Source organism: Trichosurus vulpecula, chromosome 5 (genome assembly GCF_011100635.1).
Source record: "Trichosurus vulpecula isolate mTriVul1 chromosome 5, mTriVul1.pri, whole genome shotgun sequence".
NCBI classification, from domain to species: Eukaryota; Metazoa; Chordata; class Mammalia; order Diprotodontia; family Phalangeridae; genus Trichosurus; species Trichosurus vulpecula.
In genome coordinates, this window is record NC_050577.1 from 230,749,073 (window position 1) to 230,774,959 (window position 25,887).

At 34.4% G+C, this 25,887-nt stretch overlaps 1 protein-coding gene across 1 annotated transcript in view; it reads right to left on the reverse strand.

Annotated features, from left to right (window-relative positions):
* LRRIQ1 (leucine rich repeats and IQ motif containing 1) overlaps positions 1–25,887 on the reverse strand; it is a 253,197-nt gene that overhangs the window by 184,877 nt on the left and 42,433 nt on the right. Inside the window, exons 11-13 of the mRNA XM_036760717.1 lie at positions 13,966–14,159; positions 13,270–13,397; positions 1,324–1,397 (exon numbers count right to left, since the gene is read on the reverse strand). Coding sequence (XP_036616612.1) covers positions 1,324–1,397; positions 13,270–13,397; positions 13,966–14,159 — 396 coding nt within the window. The remainder of the gene's footprint in view (positions 1–1,323; positions 1,398–13,269; positions 13,398–13,965; positions 14,160–25,887) is intronic.

Sequence of the window (25,887 nt, forward strand, 5' to 3'; positions counted from 1 at the left end):
TGGAGGGAAATATAGTTAGGGTTTCACAACATGATTATTGTGGAACTGTTTTGCATAATGATACACATGTGGCCTATGTTGACTTGCTTGCCTTCTTAGGCAGGGTGGGTGGAAGGGAAGAGGGGAGAGAATTTGGAAATCAAAGTTTTAAAAGCAGATGCTCAAAAAAAGGTTGTTTTTGCATGCAACTGGGAAATAAGATATATAGGGAATGGGGCACAGAAATCTATCTTGCCCTACAAGAAAGTAAGGGTAAAAGGGATGGGGGGAGTGGGGTGACAGAAGGGAGGGCTGATTGGGGAATGGGGCAATCAGAATATATGCCATCTTGGAGTGGGGGAAGGGAGGAATGGGGAGAAAATTTGTAACTTGAAATCTTGTGGAAATCAATGTTGAAAACTAAAAATATTAAATAATAAAATATGAAAAAAAATTTTAAAAGGTTTTAAAACAAAAAAAAAAGAAGCTCACATCCCAATGTGGGATCCAAATTTTACACAGGTAAATAAGCACAACTTAATGTTAACAACAGAGAGACAGCACTGGCCTCTAAAAAGATCTGGACAGGCTTCCTATAGAAAGCAGCACTTGAGCTAAGTCTTGAAAGAAACTAAGGAATCAATGATCCCAACATATAGTCACTTCTGATATCTAAATGAGTATCTCCAGTGGCAGGGCCTGCAGCACTTCTGAGAGCTTCCCATTCTATTTTTGCACATTTCTAGTAATTAGGAAGTTTTTTCCTTACATGGGGATAAATGAAATTGCCCTATGCAGATTCCACCCATTTCTTTCATTCTGGAGCCAAACAAAACAAATTAAACTTCACTTCCCTGTGACAGTAATTCAAATTCTTAAGGACAGCTACTATGTCCCCTCTAAGTTTTTACTTGTTCTAAGTAAGCAGACATTCTTTGTTTAAGCAATCCTCATATGACGTGGTTTCCAATTCTCATTATCTTGGTTGTCCTCCATCGGACATGCTTCAGGTTGATGATAACCTTCCTAAAACATGGTACCCAGTTCAGTTATGAACACAGTAACACAAATCTGGTCTGAGTAGAGCAGAATACAATGAAATCATCAGTCCCACTCTTTGGGACAATACAACTTAATTAATGCAACCTAAGATTGCATTAGCTTTTCTGGTTTTTGTGCAATGCCACTGACTCAAACTGATGCATTGCAAATATCCCAGATTTTGACCATGGGCTGCTTTCTAATCATTCTTTCCCCATGTTATACTTGCGTCATTTAACCCAACTACAAATCTTAAAAACATTTTAGGTTCTATATTTTCCTCATCTATTCTTCCAAACTCACCTGAAAGGCAGTTGTTGCTGACATCCAGTTTTTCCAAAGAAACAAATTGAAAGAGTGGCACAATTTCAGTCAAACTGAAAGCAAAAGTTTAGAATGAATGTTAAAAATTCTAAAGAGTAACAGTGACATACTCTATCAACACTGGATGGATCCTGAGGTTTCTTCCACCTCCAAGTCTATGAACCTATAAATGATGTAATTAGTAGTTAATAATAATAAATTAGTACTTAGTATATACACATACATACACACACACACACACACACACACACACACACACATATATATATATATATATATATACTTCAGAAAAATACTAATATTTGGAAATAATAACGGTGGGGAGTTTGGGGTGTTTTTTGGTCTGTTAGCAGTTATTGTTTTTGTCTGCTATGAGTTTAGAGAATTGTCAATGAGGAAATTCCCTCTGCCAATGAGGATCAATAACTGTTCTGTAACTTACCAGAGAGAGATTGATGCTCAAGGTCTGTGAAATAGTAAAAGATACCAGAGGAATGGAGTGAAAAAAAGATCTTGTATTCTACTGCTACACAAAAAAAGTGAGTCAAGAGAATTTATTTGACTCCACTGATATCAAGGGGACATCAATAACAAATGCCCCCATTGTCTCCTCTGAAAAGGCCTGGCAATGGGACCTGACCAATAACTGCACAAAATAAGAACATGGTAGATAGTGGTAATTGATGCTGGGGGAGGTGATGGCAAAATCAATGATATCAGGAATCTGCTGAAATATTAAAGCATTTTTATATTAAAGATAGAAATTTTCATTACCTTACATCTATTTCTTAAAAATTTTAAAAAATTGAATGTAAGGCTAGAAAATGCTTTTTTCCAAGAGAAAAATTCCTGCCAGCTAATCACATAGTTAACATTATATTGAATAGAGTCATCTATAATGTCAGGAAGACCCAGGTTCAAATCTTGCCTCTGACACATACTGGCTGTGTTTCTTTGGGCAAGTCACTGAACTTCTCAGTGTCTGGGTACTTCTCTAAGACTATAAATTGTAGAGAAGAGATCTGCATTGATGGAGGTATTTTCCTCATAAGGGAATTCTCTGTTCCAGTATAATCACAAGTTTAGTTCCTATTCCTATCCCTAATTGCATAACCACCCAAATACTCATATAATCAATAACGTCCCATTTATTTACTACAAATCAACAAATTTTTTTAATTGACTACTATGTGCAAGGCACAGCAATAAGCACTGAGTATACAAAGGACAAAATGAAACATTACTTGCATAGTTTTGTTTGATGCTAATTACCAGTACACATTTGCATTTAGTTAGAATTTGTGTTTTAAATTAATCAAATGAGTGAAATTTAAAACAATTCTAAGTAGGAAAAATCAACTTCAAACTGATTTAGGCCTCTAATTTCTAAGACATATATACACTTTGACCTTAATATATGATACATTGTTTTAACTATCTAAGAATCAAAATTAAGATAGATAAGCTTAGCTTGGCCTTGTGAGTAAGAGTGGAGATAATGTTTTTGCCCATATTCTTTTTCCTCACTTGTTCACACAGGTATAAAGATTAAATCTCCCCTGTGCATGTTTTTTGAAAGTTCCATCTTTAGCTTTTCCTGAAACAGGACCTTCTGTTGAGAATCAAATCACATCAGTAAGGAGTTTAATCCACCTTTTAAAGGGCTTATTTTTAACACTATTTTCCCCCCACACCCATTTCTCATCACCCGATCAACTTTCTCTTATTTCTTCTTCTTCCTCTTCTTCCAACTTGTATTATTTTAAGGTCAGAAGCCCACAGAGCAGCATGATCACCGGGGGCCTAAACATGGTCTGGCACAATGCTAACCCTTGTATTGACCTTGACTGTGGTAGGATACTCTCCTGTTCTGCATTACCAAAGCGACAGAAGATATTATGGATGAAAATAGACTAAACAGTGAGATAGGCTGAAGATCACTCCGAATGTGGGCTACTCCAAGAGCAGTATTACTATTCATACATGAATAGGATACTGGTTACAAGTGCTTTAAAAGTTAGCCTCTGAAAAAAATAACACAAGGGAGGTGCTTAGGAGAAACAGAGCAACATTTCAGTCATGGCCTCTGTAATTTTCCTTTAATTGTGTATATATCGATTAATTGGGAGCATACTTAAAGGGTCTCCATTTTTTTCATGACTACCATGTTCTATAGGCACAGAACAACTTCTCAAAACTAAGTTGTTGTACCATTTAATGCACTTAAGGTAAAGTTAATTGACACCCCTAAATTCAAGTATGGAAATACCACACTCTAGGTAACTAGTTGCAGTTCAAGAATCTTCACAGGTTTATGACACAAATCGAATATGTTTTTGATGGTGAAAATTTTCTTCTTTTGTCTCTTGAGCATAGTTTGAATTTCTAACTCAGTTGTTATTTTCAAAAGACTTCAAAATGCTAATATTATTCATTAAGATATTAAAAAGTCTTTTGCATTCAGTTTCCCCCTTGTTCCCAAAGATTCATATTTTTCAAATAACAGAAATAATATTCTGGGGATATTAAAAGAAAAATTTAAATCTGAAACCATTGGAAATGCCTGTTGCAAGACTCATACATCATAAAAGAAACGACTGAGCAATTTATTTTTAGTAAGCAAACTATTTTGTTTAAACAATTAACCTTTTAAATCTAGAGACAGTTGAATTTAGAGTTTTTTTTTTCTTACTGGCAATTCACTGGCATTTCTAACTGTTCATTGGCAAACTAGAAACCTAACAGAGGGCTCTTTCAATTCTGTAACTTTTACTTTTACTGACATTCTGTGTTAATTTTTTTTAAAGAAAATTCAAACCAGAAAGACAAAGGACATTAGTGAAAACCTAATACCACTTGACCTTGTCACACTAGCCCTGGGCATAAAAAGATATAAATTTCAAAGAAGACAAAAAGGCAAAAGATATGTACAGAAAGAAGTCAGTGGGTAAAAATTTCCCTTTCTGCTCCTATTTAGAATTTCAATACAAGTATAAAGGCTCTTATAAAGCCAAAGAGTCTTTCAATTAGAAAACAGATGAATCAAACTGGAAACAGCCAAGAATTCTAATGAAAACTCAAAACAGTAGTAAAGATGAAACAATTTTTTTTTCAAAAAATGTGTACTAAATGTTTTAATTTATATTCATTTTATTAGAAGCAAAAAATCAGGATGAATATTTCTTTCTTCTCTTAATGAAAATACTAATATAAAAGTCATTACAAAGGAAAAAATGCATCACTGATCTAAAAATTTTAAGTGCTCCAAACAATTTCATTTTTTTTCCCAGAAAATATTAAAACTGCCAAAAAAAAAAGCATAACCCGAAGTATCAGCATCCTACCGACCTTTGATAAACATTTCTTTGTGTCAATTTCCATTTAGGTAAAAAAAATGGACACTTTCATTTTGTCTCTAGCCCATCCACTAACCCCAAAAGCTACCATACACGGATAGCTAAAGATTTAAATGTCTTAAAATTGTTTTGAGAATTTTAGAGCAATGACTTTTGTAAAAATGAACCATAGGACAAACTTCAATATTTCAAGTATTTATGATTGCATCAAGTTGTTACCCTTTCCATTATTACAAATATCAATTCTTATGCAGAATCCAAACACCACATATGCCTTAGAATTTTATTATCTGAAATAGAAAAAAAATGTACTACCTAGTCTAGTGACCAGCCTTTTGGTGACAGGCTTCAGCCTTGATCAGGACAAAGTTTTAGATGACAGACATACTCATCTGTCATCAAGAGCCTATCCAACTTGGTAAAACATTCACAGTTTGTACTTCATTGGCATGGCCTTTGAAAATCCAATAAGTTACAAGCAGGACAGCTTTGGAATTAATGTGTTTAATCTGGTATACTTTAAAAAGAAAAGTAAGCTATATGTAATAAGACATTCATGATTTCATATATAATGTTCATATTTGATATAATATTAATTTTTTATTATTTGCTATATATAATAGAAACTCACAGTTTTATATATATAGTATATTCATATTTGATATAATAGTAATATTCTACACTTTTTAAGGAAATGTTCATATTTCTTAGTGTTTGTCAAGTTCAGAATATAACAAACAATAAAAATGAAAATCCTAAAAAAATGGAAAATGAATGCCCAGCAGTCACTTCCATGCCATGGTAAAGCATTGGAATAGGACTCTAAAAGTATTAATAAGTCGTAGAAATGTTTAAAATTTCAAGAAAATTAATCATACTTATTTTATTACTTTAATTCAAGTTCACGATAGAGAATTCTTTGAAATAATTGAGTCTTGGGTCTAATTAAACTAATTCTTAACATTAACTTTATGTTCAAAGTTTTCTTCATAACAATTTATATATGATTGAATATTGCATAGTATCAATAATACTGTAAGCTGTTCCTTAATGGCTATTTTGAAAGATTCATGAAAGTAAGTGGTGTTGTAAAAGCTCAAAATGTAACTGCAAATTTCAGACTTACAGATGTCTCATCATAAAGACAGAAAAGAAAATATTTGAATACTTAAAAGGAAATACTCTATTAAAGGCCTTAAAAATGGGACAATTCCAAGGATCATAGACTTTCAATTAAAATAAACAAATCAACTATTACCCCCTAGGTTGGCCTCCCCAAAACAAACAACCAAAACAAAACAAACCCTAAAGAACCTTTTAAGTCTTCTTATGATTACTTTTTCAAAAACTTTATAATATAATTATATGACCAGCCATCAGAATTAGAGTAACAACAAAGGCAAAGGCATAACAAAATGTGTTATTATGAAGAGGTACTGAATTTCTCCTGGTCCCATTGTGCAGATATTCCTCCTTCAACAATAACATGCCTCACGGAGCGTGGAGTTGGGACAGAAAAAAAGAGGAGTGTTCTCTTATTCCTGCATAATGGTGTGATATTCTCTCAATGGATTCATGAGGACTCACTTTGAATCTTCAGGATGGAGACTAAAGGGAGAAGGTTAATGTGCTTTTTGATATCCCTTCAATTTCTGTTCTGTTTTATGCCTTTGTTATCTTAGATCAAAAACTCTTTGAGCCAATATAACTTGATTTGTACAGCATCTATCACCCACATAGAAATGAAGATGACGATAAATTTAGGACATGGCCACAAGTGAACTAGCATTCAAATAAATGAATAAATCACCATTGTAGAAGATATTGTAATGTGGATGTATTTGTAATATTGCCAAAAATCACACATATACATATATACACACATATATCATATGTGTGTATGTGTGCATGTGTATTTGTACAAAATTGTATGTGTGTATACATCTTAATTCTGCTCTTTTTGATGTTGATTCTTGTAATATTTTTCCGAGATTTGACTGCTGGGATACAAAACAGTAAGTGGAAGATGCTGTAAGTTGAGAATGGGTGTATGGGTCCTTTTAAATCTCTTTTGAGGGTTGTTCATAAAAAGCAATTCAATCATAGAAGCTCACATTACTCAATATGCTTCTGTCAAAGGACATTTATTGTACCTATAAAAAAACTATAATGTGTTGGTTTTCTCTGCTAAACATGACCCTATTTCCCTTGATTCTGACCATTTTCACCTCTTGCTTGGACAACAGCCTTATAACTGGTTTCCGTGCCTCAAGTTCTGCCTCCGATGAGGGGCCAAGACAATTTTATTAAAGCAGAGATCTGACCATGTTGCCCCATTGCTTAGTGAGTTTCAGCCACTCCCCATTACCTCCAAGATCAAAAACAAACTCTTCTATTTAGCATTTAAAGCTCTTCACAAAAGGAGAATGATTTTAAAAAATGATACAGAATGAAGGGAGCAGAACCAGGAGAACACTGTACACAGTAACAGTAATACTGTATGATGAATAATTTTGAATAATTCAGCTATTCTTAGTAAAATAATGATCTAAGACAATTCCAAAGGACTTGTGATGAAAAACATTATCTGCCTCCAAAGAAAGAACTGGTGGTGCCTGAATACACACCAAAGCATACCATTTTTCACTTTCCTTCTTTCAATTTTTTTGGTACAGGTTTTCTTTCACAAATTGACTAATATGGAAATATTTTACATGATTGCACATGTTTAACTTATGTCAGACTGCTTATCATCTTAGGAGGGGAGGAAGGAAATTTAGAATTTGGAACTCAAAACAAAAAAAAAGAATGTTAAAATTGTTTTTATACGTAATTAAGGGAAAAATAAAATATCAAAAAAATGAAGTTCTTCACAATGTGCCTTGTCATACCTCTCCAATCTTCTTGTACTTTACTCCTTTCCACACACTCTAGGATCCACTTACAGTGATCCACTTACAGTGATCTACACGATGTTCCTGCTACATAAAAGCCTTTAAGCTGGCTGGTCTTCATTCCTGTAATGCCTTCCTTCCTCTTCACTAGTTCTTTCTTTCCCTGGCTTTCTGTAAGTCTCAACTCAAACCTCAAATTCTATATATGGAGTTTCTCAATTCTGCTAGCTATTAATACGTTCTAGTGTAGGACTACCTTGCATCTACTGTTTACATATCTTGTATGTCTAGTTATTTGTTTTTTGTCTGCCTGATTAAAACGTGAGTTCTTTAATGGAAGGGGATTGGCCTTCCTTTGTATCCCCTGCCCTTAGTCAAGTGCCTGGCTTAAAAGCTTAAAAGCTTAAGAAATGCTTGCTGACTCACAGAAAGCCATGGACTCAAAGTTCCATCCCCATCCTGGTTGCCTCTACTGGACTGTCTCCAGTTTACCAATGCCCTTGTTAAAACTCAGCACTCATAACTGAACACAATATTCCTGGCAAGGTCTGACAAGGGCAAATACATAGGATCCTTCCCCTATTCCTGGAAGTTCTGCCTCTTGTAACACAGCCCAAGATCAATCACACTAGTTCTATGGCTGTCACAACACATTGATTCAGACTGAAAATTGAAGTCTATCAAAATCCCCATATATTTTTTCAGAACTATTGCATAATAAGCATACCACTTTCAACTTATATTTTATAGCCTTAATTTTTATACCAAAGTTTAAGCATCTGCATTTACCCCTATTCAATTAGACATTATTGAATTCAGCCCAATGCTATAGTCTACCAAGAGCTGAGTTCTTTTTTGGATCTTGACTTTCTCATACACATATTAGTCATTCTTCTTAGTTTCATGCCATCTGCAAAATCTGGCGAGTATACCACCTGAGGCTTATGCAAAGGGCTAATAAAAATGTTAAAGAGCATGAACACAGATTCCTAGGATACTCCACTGGAGACCTCTAGCTATGCTAAGATTGCATTAATAATTACTCTTCTTCAAGCCCTGCTCTGAATCTATTTAATTATATCCCTAATCCATATCTGCTCATGCTCTATCTAATTCTATTATTGTCCAATCCATAGTGCTTCATTACTAACTATACCTTGTAATGAAATAGCATTTCCTGTTCTGCCAAAATACAAATCCAGGAACAGAACGAGCAAAGAGAAATCCAATAAAAGTATTTAATGGGCCATTTCTTTTTATTCTACCAAAATCTCTCCATAGTGCTTTCAGATTTCTAATTCCCTCTGCAAAATATGTTAACAAACAAAATGTATTTTCACTTTTGGAACTAGATACATATGCAATAGCTTTATATAGTTTTCATTTTTACAACATAATATACATATTAACAAATCAATGTTATTTTTCTATTTTCAAATAATTATGTATACCATCTTTAGCTTTTGATTTCTTCTAGTATCTAGCAGAAGACATTGCAACACAGTTTAGTAAATGTCTGCTGAAAGAAGGGATAGACAATAGGGCTTCTCAAGTCCACCTTTATACTCAGGTGCTAAAGAAATGGTTAATTAATAAACACGTTGACAGGATAAATCATCTAGGTGACATGCTAAACTAAAAACTAGCAGTTTTAGACTGGAGCGGTATGTCTTAGTGTATAATGTTGGACATGGAGTAAGGAAGACCTGAGTTGAAATACCATCTCAACCTCTTATTAGCTGCAGACAGGGGGGGCAAGTCACCTAATCTCTCTCATCCTCAGTTTCCTCATCTGTAAAATTGAGATAACAATAGCACATACAGGGTTATTGTGAGGGTCAGCTGAGATCAAATGAAATAAATAAAGAACTCTGCAAACTTTAAAGAGCTATGCAAATTTGAGCTATTGCTAACTAGTGGTAAAAGTGGTAGTAGTAGTAGTAGTAGCAGCAGCAGCAGCAGTAGTAGTAGTAAAAACAGAGGTAGTAATAGTAGTAGTGGCAGTAACGAGTGGTAGTGGTGGTCTTTAAAGTACAGAAAATATGAATTCTTTAAAGAAAAAGAATGTTACATTTTTGAAAAGGGACAGGGTAAGGGAGAAAACTGGATAAAGGGGGATAGGATAGGAAGGAGCAAAACATAGTCTTTCACAACATGATTATTGTTGAAGGGTTTTACGTAATGATACACATGTGGCCTATGTTGAATTGCTTGCTGTCTTAGGGAGGGTAGGTGGGGAGGGAAGAGCGGAGAGAATTTGGAACTCAAAGTTTTAAAAGCAGATGTTCAAAAAAAACGTTTTTGCATGCAACTAGGAAATAAGATATACAGGTAATGGGGCAGAGAAATCTATCTTGCCCTACAAGAAAGTAAGGGAAAAGGGGATGGGGGTGGAGTGGGGTGACAGAAGGGAGGGCTGACTGGAGAATGGGGCAATCAGAATATTTGTCATTTTGGAGGGGGTGGAGGGTAGAAATGAGGAGAAAATTTGTAATTCAAACTTTTGTGAAAAATAATGCTGAAAACTAAAAATATTAAATAAATAATGATTTAAAGAAAAAGAATGTTACTATAGTTCTGGATTTCCGAACTATGTTTTAAAAGCTCTTATCAGGATATCCAATGGGATGTCATTAATGCTTATCTTATTCTGGGCAATAAGTATTCTTCATTCACTTGCTTTTTGTTTATTTGTTGTTCCCTCTCTGGATTGTCAGGGGTAGCTCTTTTGATAGTTGTAGTCTGTCCTTCACTCAGCTGCCAAAGTGACTTTTCTAAAGAGCAGGTCCAACCATTTGCCAGGTGGTGCAGTGCTAGGCCTGAAGTCAGAAGGCTCATCTTCCTGAATTCAAATCCAGCCTCAGACACTTACTGACTCTGGGCAAGTCACTTAACTCTGTTATCCTCAGTTTCCTCATCTCTAAAATAAGCTGAAGAAGAAAATGGCAAACCACTCCAGTATCTTTGTCCAGAAAATCCCAAATGGGGTCATGAAAAATTGGACATGACTGAATGACAAGAACAACAAGAAAAATTGTGTCACCCTCCTACTCAATAAACTCCAGTGGCTCCCTAAATATAAAACCCTCTCTTTAGCATTCAGAGCCCTTCACAGCCTAGTCTCACTCTCCCTGCCTACCTTTCCAGTCTTCTTATACTTCACATGCCACCTTCACCCCTCGCCCACCCAATCGTGTACTCTTGGATCAGGTGACACTGGACCCTTTGTTGATCTTTGGACAAGATACTCCATTTCTTGGCTTGAGGCATTTTCACTGCCTGTCCCTAATAGTGAAATGTTCTCTCTCCTCACCTCTGCCTCCTGACTTCTCTGGCTTCCTTTACAGAAAACCTTCCTTCTACAGAAAACCCTTATGAATCTTTCTTAATTCTAGTTCCTTCCTTCTTTTGATTATTCACTATTTATGCTGTGCATAGCATGTTTATACATAGTCCTTTGCATGCTGTCTCCTCCATTAGACTGTGACCTCCTTGAGAATAGAGACTATTCTTTACCTTTCTTTGTGTCCCCAGTGCCTGGCTCATGATAAATGTTTACTGACTGACAATACAAATTAAAAGAACAGTGCAATAAAGCCAAATGCTATGTAACTATAATAATAACTAACCTGGATCCCAAAGGAGAAATAAAGAAATTTACCTCTCCTTTTCTTGGAGGCATGAGAGGATGTGAGTGTAGATGGATGCATACATTGTCAGACACAGTTCCTGTGTCAGTTGGTTCTCCTAGCAGTTTTTCTTTAAAATGACTTTGACATAAAACAAAGGGTACAATAAAACTTTAAAACCAAACAACAAAGTAATAAGAATAGTAATAGCTAGCACGTGTAGAGTGCTTTAAGGCTTGCAAAGCACTTGATAAAACATTTTTTCCTCACAACACGCTGGGGGAGGGGAGGTAAGCGATCCTCACTTACAGATTAGGGAACTGGGGGAGACAAGTTAAGTGCCTTATCTAGGATCATATGGCTGGTAACTGTCTGAGGGTGGATTTGAACTCAGGACTTACTGACTTCAGGTACAGTGCCCTATCTACTATGCTTCCTAGGTACTAAGGAAATAACCATAGAGGTTGGTAATGACCAACTCCTTAATCACCATTTTTAATAGTCATAATATCCAGATATTACTAGAGTTGACCTAAGCAACTCTCTAAAATATAGTTTGTGAATCTGGCACAGATCTGCACTGGTAGAGGGAGTTTCCGCAACGGGAGTTCCCTATACCAGTGAAGTCACTGATTCTGTCAAAATATTAATATATACAGGGTGTCTTAAAAGACTTCTGAGTGGGGCAGCTAGATGGCGCAGTGAGTAGAGCACCGGCCCTAGAGTCAGGAGGACCTGAGTTCAAATCCGGCCTCAGACACTTGACATATGTACTAGCTGTGTGACCTTGGGCAAGTCACTTAACCCCGATTGCCCTGCCAAAAAGCAAAAAAAAAAAAGACTTCTGAGATACTTCATAGATATGTATACAAAAGAGTATCAAGTACTAATGCTGGGTTATAAACATGGCAGATCCATTATCACTGATGAAGAAAATATGTTATAAGAATGTTGACAGATCTTTTCTATTTTTCATCAATTTACTGTCTTCCTCCGAGTTTCATCTTTAAATGTTCTTTGGATGAACTGGTATCATTAGATTCTGATGGAAAATCCATTTGGGAGCAGTAAAGTGTTGTTACACGGGCACCCAACTGATGGATTTTAAAGCAGATTCTGTTTTCTACTTGTTAAGGTCTTAAATTTCTAATGGACATTAATATATTTAGAAGAGAAATGCTCAAAGGATAGACCACCCTAATGTGGTGAAGATTAAGAGAGAATTTTAGACATCTTTTATTGTACAAGAAAGGAAACACATGTTGGACATCTTCAAGTTCAGGCTGTCCTAGTCTGTTTCCCATGAAGCGTAGAGCCCAAGTTAGCAGATTCTTCTTCAAAGCATTTTTTTCTATTTGCCTTTGATGAACAAATTAATCATATTAGAAAGAGTAGAATTCACTGAAATATTAATCTAACAGCAAAGCAGGAGGAGATGTGCACCTATTTCCCTCATGTTTCAGTTTCCGATGACTTCTTTCTGTAAAGCTCCAGATGTCTGGTGGTCTCACGCTGAACTCCTGTGGCAGGTACTTATTTCCATTCAATGCCAAAATATTTTTTAAAGTATTGCTTTATATCCTTTGGGAAATCAAATTTAAATCAATCTCAACAGTTACTATAAGAAATGTAAGCTGAAATAAGCTTAGCACTGTCTTTCTAGTATATAATAAATACCATTTGAGAGAAAATGATATCTCAAGATGAAATAAGAAACTTCTTATATATTTTAAGGACTATATTCTCTACTGGGATCAATAAAGATTTCCCACAGAGATTTCCATAAATGTATGTTTGACAAAGAAGGAAGACTTTAGGTAAGCAAATTGTAACCTTAATGAAAATTCTTAATTTTTTTATCTTGATAATACCTTAATTCTAAATTTTAAAATGTATATAAAACTAGTTTAACACTTTAAAAATCAATTTATTTTGTTAAGTTATTGGAAAATGCGATACTAATGACAGTATTCTTTGCTTTTGGGGGACATTATGGATGTCTTTTAGTCAATTTCTCACTGCAGCAATTAAGGAAAGATAATTTACCTGTTTTGAGAGACAGTTAGACTCTGTAATAAAGGAAGCCAGTATGAGGAGAATATTTCCAACGATGAAATGCTGTTGTCATCCAAGTACAATTCTCTGAGCAGAACTTGATTCACCAGAGATGGAAGCTATATTTAAATTTAGTTTACAGAGATAACAGATTTATTCATTTAGTCAAACTTTAAATTTTAAAATAAACTAATAAGAAATGCCACATTTATTATAATGGAGTGTTTATTAATTCAAAATGACAGTCTCTTTCAATATAAATGGTAAGGCTGACAGTAACACTCTTCAGGCAATTAAAAAATTAATTATTTTTTAAAAATGATTTAATTCATAACTATAATTATCACTTGCTAAATGATGTCTCATACTCAAGAAAAATATTGCTAACTCATTTGTCTCACTTATCAGAAATATCACATGTGAAAAAGGTGTGATTTAATGTTTAACAGTGTATTAAAAATATAAGACTAATTCCATTTGTAAAACAGCAAAAATACATTTACTTTTTAAAGCAAAGAATAAATCAACTTTAGTTTAAAATAAATGAAAAATCTATTTCAGATTATGACCACAAAATAATAATCAGTGATAAAATTATTCAAAACTACTAAAACAATAAGGCTATCATGCATATCTTTACATCAGGAAAAATACATGTATTTTTATCATTAATGTGAAATAATTTACCTCAGTTAGATAATTTCCTTGTAACTTCAAAATCTGAAGTAAGCCACAATCTTTAATTCCTTCAACTTTAGTAAGATTGTTATAAGAGCAATCCAGGTACATAATAGTAGGAACACTGCAAAGACCTCTGGTGCTTATTAGCTGATTGTGATCCACAATTAGTTGCTGAAGAGATTTCAAAGATTCTAATCCACCTGAAAGAAAAGTTGCTAAGTAAGATCAGTGGTACTACACAATCTTTCAAATCTTAAGTGTAGTTCATTTTTCAAATTATTATGCTACTATATTTTCTAAATTATAAGCTAGGACTTAATTTAAATTCCTTCTAATTTGTTTTAACAAAAGTTATTATTAAAATTTTATTATAAAAGTATAATAAAATTATATTTTCGAATGAACATCTTAATTTTTCTGAAGCTTGTGAAACCAATAAGCATTTATTAAGTGCTTATTATATGCCAGACACTGTGGAAATTTTAGAACATGGTACCGATTTAATAATAGAATATTAAATAAAATAATTCTACTTTAAATTATCAATATGGTATGTAATAAATATCTTTATTGGTAGAGGCCTATGAAATAAAGAGCGAGGAGAGGTTTTTTAACGGTCTTAAATGTTTGCTGTGCCATTTTCTATGTATTTGGTTTAGTTTTTTTCGTTAAAAAAATCCACTTTCCAATGGCTGTCTCTCCCCACTCTTCATTCCAACCCTAAACCCTGCCTTCTGACAAAGACACATATTTAAACAAAACAATACATTACATTGACTATGTCAGACAATGCATGTTTCCTTCTGCACCAGTGGAACACTGGCTGTTAATCAATCCTCACTCTTGCCAATATTCTCTTATAATACACTGATGACAACTTTTACTCCTGTTTTTCACAGTTCCTCATTAGTTATTGTAGCCTACTCATATCCACTGTACTTTTCTCCACTGATTTCTTTCCCTTTCTCTCTGCAATGCTTATCTTTAGTTCTGTGGTGTTCCACATCTTGCTGCCATATAGCAACTTCAATAAATGTTAGCATTCAAAAGATGGGTCTTTGCTTTCATCAAGACGGAGTCAATAAAATAACTTTTTACATTTCTCAAAATTTAGCCAGCCCACTCTTCTCCTGTTCAACCTGAGCCCAGCATATCATCCTGTCAATATTATCTGTCCCAGACACACATCTACCCAATGAAATCCAGACAACAGCCATTCTTCATCTACCTGGTTTTCCTATGTAAATGGACAGGTAAACTACTTTGAGTGACTGCAGATCACCTCTGGGAAGCTCTGCAGCCTTTTGGGCTTTGATACAATCAGCACAATGTCTTCCTTAAACAAGAATATGTAAAGTACCTCATCATCCACAGGGAGTTTCTCCAACCAGGCACTGGATTGCCTCCAATGAATATCTTTGCCAGGTATACATCTCTCTGTTTTATGGCTCACCTAATATTTTCTTTCACAGAGTCATTGAACAGACTTGTCTCTGTTATTTCTTCCAAGGAACTTTGAATGGTCTTGATAGCTCAGTGGGAGTTACAAGATTGTAAAATAATCTGTAGAGTGTTATTGAGTTCTAGCAAATCAAATTCTGATCACATATGCCCTTTATCATAATTATGTGGCTATATCACTTCTTTCCCATTAAAGAGTAAATTATCTGGGAATCAGGGTTGTGCCATTTTTATCTTAATATGCCAAGCACACAGCACAGTTCCTGGTACACAGCAGACACCTAATGAATATCAAGGTATCTGATTCTGGAAAGACTAACTAACGAAAATCATGAAACCTTTCTCTGCAAGGATTTAAAACTCTATCTAATATTCTAACAAGCCAAGCTCCCTGTTATCTCGAAGTCATTTCCAACTATATGATATAGATATAGATATAGATATAGATATAGATATAGATAGATAGATAGATAGATAGATTTAGAGAGACAGACACAGAGAGACAGAGACAGAGACAGACAGAGGTCCGTGTGTGTAAACACACATGACATACATGTACATATTCAGAAGGTGCAAACTATGTAATTTTCAGTAATTATGGAGATTATTTGTAACTTACATATTTTCAAATATTGTTTTAACTATATTCCAAATAGTGTTTCAAATATTAAAAAAACATTTCATATATACATATACATACATATATATGGAGTCAATATATAGTTTAAAGATTAAGATATATTTTCAAGTTAAACTTGAAGCTTTTTAAATTACTTACCCAAATGTACCCTAAATACCATAAAAGAATTTCACTAGACTAGACTTTCTCATCAGAGTTTTCAATTAAGTGTGGGAATATACATGGATGGATGGATGGATTATCAATGGGTAAGTGACTTTTAAAAGTCATATAGTATGGAAAAAAACTAATTTAGAGATCTGACATATTGATTTAATTCTGAAAGAATTCAGAACACTTAAGAAATCAATTCCTGTCTTTTACAAACTCTGCCTTTCTCTCGTTTTAACTTTCTTTTTTTTCTCTGCCTGCACTTTCCCTCTCAAGAAATCTCGGGATCCTAGAATAGAAGAATTTGAAGGTACCTTAGATTTCTTCTGGTTCAAAATTCATCTCCCTCCCTCAATAAGACTCAAACTACTTCTACAATATCCCTAACCAGCGGTCTTTAACCTCTGCAGAAACACTTCCAGCAACAAGGAATTCAGTATCTCTTAAAGCAGACTATTTTTTTGATATCTCTTTTATTTATTAGAAAGTTCTTCCTAAGATCGAGCCAAAACTATCAACATTTTACATTTTTGTAGACATAATTACTACTAGAGTGGAAACACAAACATTATTCAAGTTTTAGAGAAAGAGAAATAAAAGAAATTCAAAAAGGGAAATCTTTCAAAAGTACACGGCAAAACTTATTACCAAATTTATAAAAAAAATTTCAAAAATGTATGGATACATTTTAAGGGTACTGGAAAATGACTTAGTAGAAGAAACACGAATTTTAAAAACAAATGCATATTTTGAAAATTATAGTCCATTAAACATCTTTAATCATATAAACCATATGACTCTAAATATTAGCTAAATGCTGCCACTGTAATTTTTGATATTATCATGGTTTTGGATGAGGAAGAAATCATACAAAAAAGAAGAAAAATAGTCAAATCTATAAAAAATACTAGGAAGAAAATGAAATTAAAATTCACATAAAACATATCAGTTTTAAAGATTTCATCTTACTAACTGGACCAATGAAATTAACTGCAACTAAGAATGGCTCTTCTCTGCTTATACAGTAAATTATCTGGTGTGCCTGGGGAATAGGCTATTTTGATTTATTAATGTTTGGTTTGAAGAAAACTAAACCTTCCTTAATTCAGAAGATACCTCAGGATATTCTAGGACGTCATTATGGAGGCCACAAGTATCCTTGTTCGTAGTGAATTTTGGTGAATAAATATGTGCCAGGCACTGTGCTAATCATACCAATATGATCAAAGTTGATCCACATAATGACCCTGCAAGGTAGGTGCTATTGTTATTATTATTATTATTATTCTCATTTTACTGTTGAGGAAACTGAGAGCGAGGTCACGTGATTTGACCCAGGTCACACACCTAGTAAAGTGTCTGACGCTGATTTTTGAACTCAGATCTTGATTCTAGTCCCCCTACTCTAATCACTGTACCACCTTGCTAGTTGATGAAATGCCTGATAAAAGACACTCTATTGTATATAGAAAAGGTCACTAAAGTCAACGTTCCATGGCTTTATCACTCAAAAAAAGGTCTCATATTCTGCCAAGATAGATCCAGAACTAATGTAAAATGAACATTTTAACTTTTCATTAGATTAGACTACACTTCATTCAATATATTTAGCACTAATATTAACTATATAATTATTACAGAAATAAATAAAAATATAAATATAATAATCATAATACTAAAATAGTATTACATTTAAGACTTTGTTCTCATTTCCGTATTTAGAAATGTAATTTTTCTTTTGTAAATCAATGAAACCATAAACATCACTTTCTGTACTATCACATTAATAAATTAATAAATACTCATTAAACACCTACCAAAAGCCAATCTCTCTGCTAGGTACTAAAAACATCAATATGAAAAATGAAACAAGTCCTACCTACTCATATTAATATTCTGTTTTCCTTCAAAAAGAGTAAGATCTTAAAAATCATAATCTAATCATAACTCTCAAATGGTGGGTGAAAAAAGTTTGTCTTCATTTAATGGAAAACTTTATTGTCTATCTGAAAAGAAAAATTGTGGAAGTGGGCCAAAATGCTAATAAATCATTAAAAAACCTTCAGGAAAACATTTCTCCATGTATCAGTAACATCAGTAAATATATTTTCCTTAGGCTAAATTTTAAATTGAACGGAACCAACAAAAGATTGTTGTTAAAAAAGTGACAACTACTTAAGTCTTTAAATACCTAAGATACAAATACACAGTATTATATTGGTTAATGATTCTAGAGACTTGGCAGGGTAGAGTGAGCAGAGGATATTACAGCAAAATAAAGACACCAAAGCCTCTGTGCTTATTGAAGCTGAACATTTGGTATGCATTAAGTAAATGTTTATTGAATGTGTTAAATAATGTCTCCACAATAAATACTTTTTAAATAACTGATTTCGCTACACATATGAACTTTTATAATGTTAATAATCACACAATAACAATCTCAAAATTGGAAGTATCCTCCAGAAGAAGGGGGCATTTAATCCAAATAACCTACAAAAAATATCCTCTATACCCTCCTTAACAAATGTTCGATAGACTCTAGTAAGGGGAAACTCACTAGCTCTCATAGCAGACTATTCTACTTTTGAATAGCAATACTTGTTAAGTTGTTTCTCACCTTGCAACCAGGTGTAGGTTTTTTTTTTTCCTTGCTTTTATGGGGTTAGGAGAAGATAAATGGGAAGGATAGAGGACTTCATTGGGGTGGAAAAATTGAGGAAGGGAAGGGAATTCACTATCTACCATAATGGAAGAGGGGTAGCGTGAAATGAAGAGCCTACAAATATGGAGCATGGGAGGAGAGAATGAGCACCAAATGAATGTCACATTTTCACGTGAATCAAAACAAGAAAAGTTGAATACATTCATTTTATAGTGGCAAAGAACTGGAAATTAAGGAACTGCTTCCCTATGACAACTAAGTGGCATGGTGGACAGGGTGCTAGACTTGGGAGTCAGACCTGAGTGAGAATCCTTGCTAGCTATGTGATGTGGGGCAAGTCACTTTACTTCTGAATCTCAGTCTCCTCATATGCAATGCTAATAATATCTCCTATCTCACAGGATTGTTGTGAAGATCAAATGAAATGACATATGTAAAGTGCTTTGCAAAAGTGCTATATAAATTCTAGCTATTATTATTATTAATTATTATTATTATTGAAAGGCTAGACAAATTATGACACATCAAAGTAATGAATATCACTGCACCAGAAGAAATATCCAAATGAACATTTTCAGAGTAAATATGGAAAATGCAAGGACTTGTCTGAACTGATGCAGAGTAAATTGAGCAGAAAGGGGAGAACAATTTATACCATTACAACATCATACAGAAAAACAATTTTGAACGATTTGAGAACTCTGAACAATGCAACTATGATTACAGAGAACCAAAGATAATACATGCTTCCCACCTCCTGTCCAAGAGGTGAGGGACATAAGATAAAGAGTGAGATGAATTTTTACATATGGCCAATGTGGCAATTGTCTTTGCTCGAATGCCATTTTTTCTTCTTTTTTATTTCTTTTTTATTTGGAAGGACAGATGCTGGGAAAGATTGAAAGCAAAAGAAGTGGACAACTGAGAATGAGACAGATAGTGTCATGGGTTCAATGAACATGAGTTTGGACAGATAATGGAGGACAGAAGGGCCTGGTGTGCTGGGGTCCAAGGGGTCAAAAAGAGTCAGATACAACTGAATGACAACAACAATGTGTCAGGCATGGTGCTAAGTACAAAGGATACCAATAAAAGCAAGCAATATAGTCCCTGTCCTCAAAGAACTTACATTCTAATGGAACAAACAATATATAAAGGAAAGCTGAAAAAGGAGGAGGTTAAGAAAGTTACATGTCTGTGGGATGTTTGGAAACATCCAGGAAGTGCCGTGAAGTCCTGGAACTGAGTAAGATAAGGACAAAACCTTTCTTTTTTCTAACTTAGGTTGATCAGTGAGTTACATTCACACATACAACAGGCTCACCAGATAACTCCCCCTTTTCCTCCTCATCAGAATTGCTTCTGTTTCCAAACTAATCCACTTTGACAATTATGAATCTATTGTGTGTAAGCTACTCTCTCTGCCAGGTGCTAAAGAACATGGACTAAACAAACAAAGAAGAAAAGTCCTTATCCTCCAGGGATCTTTGTTCTCCTGGTCTGATCCCACATGTAAAAAGAGAAGTACGATGTTTTAAGGAATGAAAGAACATTAACAACTGGAGGGATTGGAAGAGTCTTCATGTAGAAAAAGACACATGATCTGGGCTTTGACAGAGCTTGGGATTATAAGAAGAGGAACTAGAGCGAGCACCTGGCGCCTTGGAATAGAGGTGGGAAATGTAATATCAACTTTGGGGAACAGTTTCTGTGGAATGTAAAGGTCATGAAGGGTATCGATACACAAGCCTGAAGGGGTAGGCTAGAGGCAAACTGAGGGGTTTTAAATGCCAGCCTGAAGTGTTTGCATGTAATCCCCCCCAAAAAAGGGTTTTTGAGGTTTTGGAAGGTTCTTGACCAGGGGAGTGGTCAATATTGTTACCAAATACCATGAATATTTTTGTTTTTATTTGTGGACATTTTGTATTTATTCTTCTCCTTCCTCCCCCTTCCCCTCCTCCCCCTGCTTCATTTCCACCTCCTCCTAAACCTTCATTTCCGCCTCTCCTCCTCCTTCTCCTTTTTTTTTGGTTTGGAGTTGTTTTGTTTTGTTTCATGTCTTTTCATTTCCAGGAACCACCTAGAATCCCTCAAAAGCCAGTAACACTTAGTCCCAAGAAGACTCTTGATTACTGTAAATTACTCACGTAGCCACATTCTCTGCAAACTCTTCTCTCAAAGAAACTCAAATGAATTAAAAACTCCTAAAAAGAAAAAATGGTCTGATAACAATAAAATCAGTGTTCTTTTAAAAAAATGTTTAGTGTGATACTTTAAGGATCTGTGATTTTTTTCCCCGAGGTGCCCCAGTATTGATGTGAACAACTCCAACAAGAAAATGTTCTTTGATAGTCATTAAGGTTAAAAAAATATGTAAACCTGTAGCCATTCTGTAGATGAGGTTTTTTTTAACCTACTTAGGTAGTTCTCAAATAAGAGACATTAAGTCTGTCATAAGACTGTAACAGAAACTCTTCTAGCTTAGCCTGGAAGGTCATACCAGATATTATATTTACCTTTGAGAACCCAGGGTTACCATAAGTCATCAGAGGAGAGCTTTAATAGATTCCTTTGTGAACACTATTATAAAAATGTCATCTATAAGTATATTGAGAATATAAGTTATTAATGAGTGAAGTCCTATGCACCCTAAGAGTGTTCAATAAATGTTGTGATGTTCTCACACTTTTCCATTTGTCTACAATACTCTCTCAGTGACATTCATTTCCAAGTAAAATTTAAGACTCCACTATTTCTGGCCATCTGGTTGGTATGGTGGGAAGACTGGGCATCAGGATACTTGGTTTCTGGCACCAGCTCTGACTCTTATTATACAACATTTGAGCACTAAACCTTTCCAGACCTCAGTTTCCCCTTCTGAACATGTAAAAGCTATGATAAATTACCTCTAAGGTCATTTCCAGCCATGAGATGCTATGGCTTTCAATGACTGATTAGACGATAGCCACCCCAGGCCAAACTGGGAGTAAAACTTTCCTTTTCAAATTTTACAGAGCACTTTCCTTAGATCTCAACGTATTTATCCCATTCAGTTTTATATCAAGGGAGTTAAAGAGCTGGGCCTTGAAGGAAGAAGAGGATTTCCCAAGTTGGAGGAGTAGAGGGAGTGAATTCCAGCCACAGCGACAGCTTGCAGGAATGAATGTACACAGAACGGAGAAGGCAGGATGAGATCAAGTAACGGTGGGTAGTCCTGTTTGGCTGGAATGTAGATTATGTGAGGGGTAGTAAAGCTAGAAAGATTGAAGACAGATTGTAAAGGGCTTTATATGGCAAGCACAAGAGTCTCTGGTTTATCCTCCAGGCAACAGAGAGCCACTGAAGATTTTTGAGCAAAGGAGTGACACGGCCAGATTTGTATATTATGAAAATTATTTTAGTATGGTAAGAATAAAATAATGGATTAGAGGAGGGAGAAACTAGAGACAGATATCATTTAGGAGACTGTTATATATAATAGGCTGGGCAAGAATTAGCAGGAATTTCAACCAGAGCAGAGACAGAATGAATGGAGAGTGGCAAGGCTGATGCCAGAGATATTGACAAAGTAAAAATCACAGGATTATAGACCGTGTGGCAACTGCTTAAATGTCCAAGGGTAAAGAAGGGGAAAATCTGCTCAAAGATGATTCCAAAATTTAATCACTAGAATATGTTCTTTGAGGGCAGACCATGTATGTTATTGCCTTTGTATCCCCAGCACAGAGCACATTGCCTCACATATCGCAGTCATCTAGTAATTATTTGTTGAACTGAATTGAATACAAGATTCCTTCTTTATTCAAAAATTCTTTAAGCCTATCCCTAGGTACCTATTACCTGTATAAGATAAAAAGCAAAACGGCACCATCTAGTGGACATCTAACCACTTCATTCTAATCTAAAGAGAAAATAAGTGGGGGAAAAACCTACTGATTTTTCAAAAACTTGTTCTTCTACCTGGATACTCGCAGAACTATCCACAGCTGTACTGGTTTATAAGGAAAAATGTGCAGGGAAGGATGGCTGAAACCAATCATTTCACATCATCAAAGGCTGGATTTCCCAGAAATATTTCACTACACAATCACAAAAACTGAACAAATTTAGAAGGAAAAATTTGACCTACTTATGCTACCACCATAACTACTATGAACAGAAGTTTAGTCATTTTTTTGGTCAAAGAAATAGAAGTTGCACCTTCAACACTGAAAACAAATGATCAATTTACTAATGCTTTTTACCAAATAACCTCTTTATAGCATCTTAAATATGATCTCTATTTTCTTTCCCTGGTTCTACGACACTGAAAAATCTATGTGATCAGCTTGTTAGATCAGCAGTGACATTAACTTGCTGGTTAAATTTTTCCTAAAACACATTTCACATGTGAATTTGTTTTGTTAAAAGCGCTAAGCAACGTCCTAAGTGAAATCCAGGGCTAATCTCACACTCAACTATGAGCTCTTCTCTCTGCCTGTATATGCATCAGCAGTTCAAGATACAGAAGAACTAACTTGATGACTTCCTCACCCAAATTCATGCCTTAATCTGGACATCAAAATAATTGGCTTTACTAAAAGTGATTACATTTCAGTTTTTATTTTTGCCCAATATCTACACAAATGATAACAAATATTTTCAAATTCCTTTCAACTGTAAATGCAGAAATTTTATAAACATTTTAAGAAACCTTTTAACATAGTATAACTAGACACCAGAAAACAAAAGGAAATTTCTTTTATTTCTAAATAGTTCACAAATATATAAAGGAGTCCACTCCATTACATTAATCTCACTTTTTAACATAAATTACAAGATATGAAAAATCAATTTACCTTTAAGCTGTTATATCTTGTTGATTTCTTATTGTGAATATATTTTAAAAATTAGTTCTCCTTAGACATCAACAAAATACAGAAGAATCATGGGGGGAGTTTCTATTACTTTAAAGTATACCTGGTTTAGTCATTTTCCATGTTTTTCAAATATGTAGGAAACAGTTATAGAGTTAGAAGTGTTAACTCATTGAAAATTACTTCTTATCTTCTAAGCTTCCACACTTGCCAGAAATATTGCCTAATATACCCTACAACCCTGAAAAACCTATCGATGCCTTCTCACTGATTCTTGGGGGATTACTGGGGTCTACCTAAACTTTGGTAACTTTTCAAGTTACCAAAATGAATTTACTAGTATTACTAGCTTAAATTAATTTTTCTAATTATGCACTGAGCATCTAGAATATTCTAGCATGACTAATATTAATTAAAACATCATTTTACTATTATACTGCAAAAATGCAGGCAATTATCTTTATACAAGGAATGGGAAAATATGTTTTTCTTTCATATTAAGTGTTCTACAAAATATAGGAAATAAACCATGACTACAAATTTTATAACAGTTGATTTTTCCACATATAAAAATGCTCTCACATCACAGAGGAACAACTTTGAAATGTTTTATGTAAATATCTATTTAATGACTAAAAATTAATAAAAATATATGAACACTCCTTACAGAAAACTAATACACATATCAATCATTGCTGTCAGTAGTAATGTTAGATATGAAAAATGTTACAAAATACAAAACTATATATCATGCTTGTTGTATTTTTCCAATTTTTAAAATTGAATCAAAACCCACTAAATTTATCTTAAGGCATAGTAGGTAGAGTGCCAGAACTGGAGTCAGGAAGACTTCTCCTCCTGAGTTCAAATCTGAACTCAGACAACTTACTGGCTATCTAACCCCAGGCAAGTCACTTAACCCTGTTTGCCTCACAGTTCCTCATCTGTAAAATGAGCTGTGGAAAGAAATGGTAAACCGCTCCAGTATCTTTGCCAAGAAAACCCCAAATAGTGTCACAGAGTCGGACATGACTGAAACGACTAAACAACAAGAATTTTACTGTTTTTTTTGATACATTTCACAAGTTGACTTCTTTGACAACTTTAAGTAAATTGTATGTTTTACTAGGTCAAAGAGGGAGAAAGCTTTTCCACAGACATGGTTACTCTGACTCTTTATCACTTCTGTGCAAACAAAATCAATAATAATAAGAATTTACCTAAAAGTTTTCTAATTAGAACTCCGTAAGAATGGTTAGCATTGTAAGATAGTTATAGAAACAACTACAACCTAAATTTGAAAACTGAATACATGACCCAAAGTATTTTATTTCTTTCCCTTCCAAATTTATTTCAGTTCTCATAGAAATATTACAGGATAGAAATACATTTTTCACTTGTAAAGACAAGTCTATCTTTGTGCGCTGCCATGAGATTTTTTTTTGCTTTTAATATATCATGGAAAGTCAAAATCAATGTAGTTCCCTCGGCTTAACCAGACCCTCTGAAGGCAGGTCCTGAGGATGAAGGAGCAGAGACCCCAGTATGCTCTCGTCTTCCTGCGCATCCAATTTCTCTTGCAAACTTCTCACACTCAGTAAATACAGTATTTTCATTGTATACAACAGACAGCATAGGGGCCTTTTACCTTGTGTGCTTTGCACTACACAGAGATACCTCAGGTACATCAATTAATATCATGGCATATTTCACATCAATCTTGCACATGGGCTACACCCCAGGAAATCCACCCACTACGAAAAATTCCATACACTCTTACTGGCAAGGAAAACTGGATGAATGGAAGTTTAAGCATTTCTTGTTACAAACAGTCTCTTTTCTTAGTTGCCTTTAGGTTACTGGCATGATTCCTTCAAGTGAATGCCAATAACATTAACATATATTTCAATGCAGTTGTACTCTCTCCAAGGGAGGGAGAAAAAGATTTATTTCAAGATGCATTTTAAACTCAAAGTTTTAAATCAACAATTTTATATCCAAGTATCAGTATTTAAATGTTAAAAGCTCATGGGTGGCCCCATTTCATGCAACATACAACTTGAAGAGGTTGAATCTGAAAACACTGTATAGGCAGATATATATATATATATATATATATATATATATATATATATATATATATATATACACACACA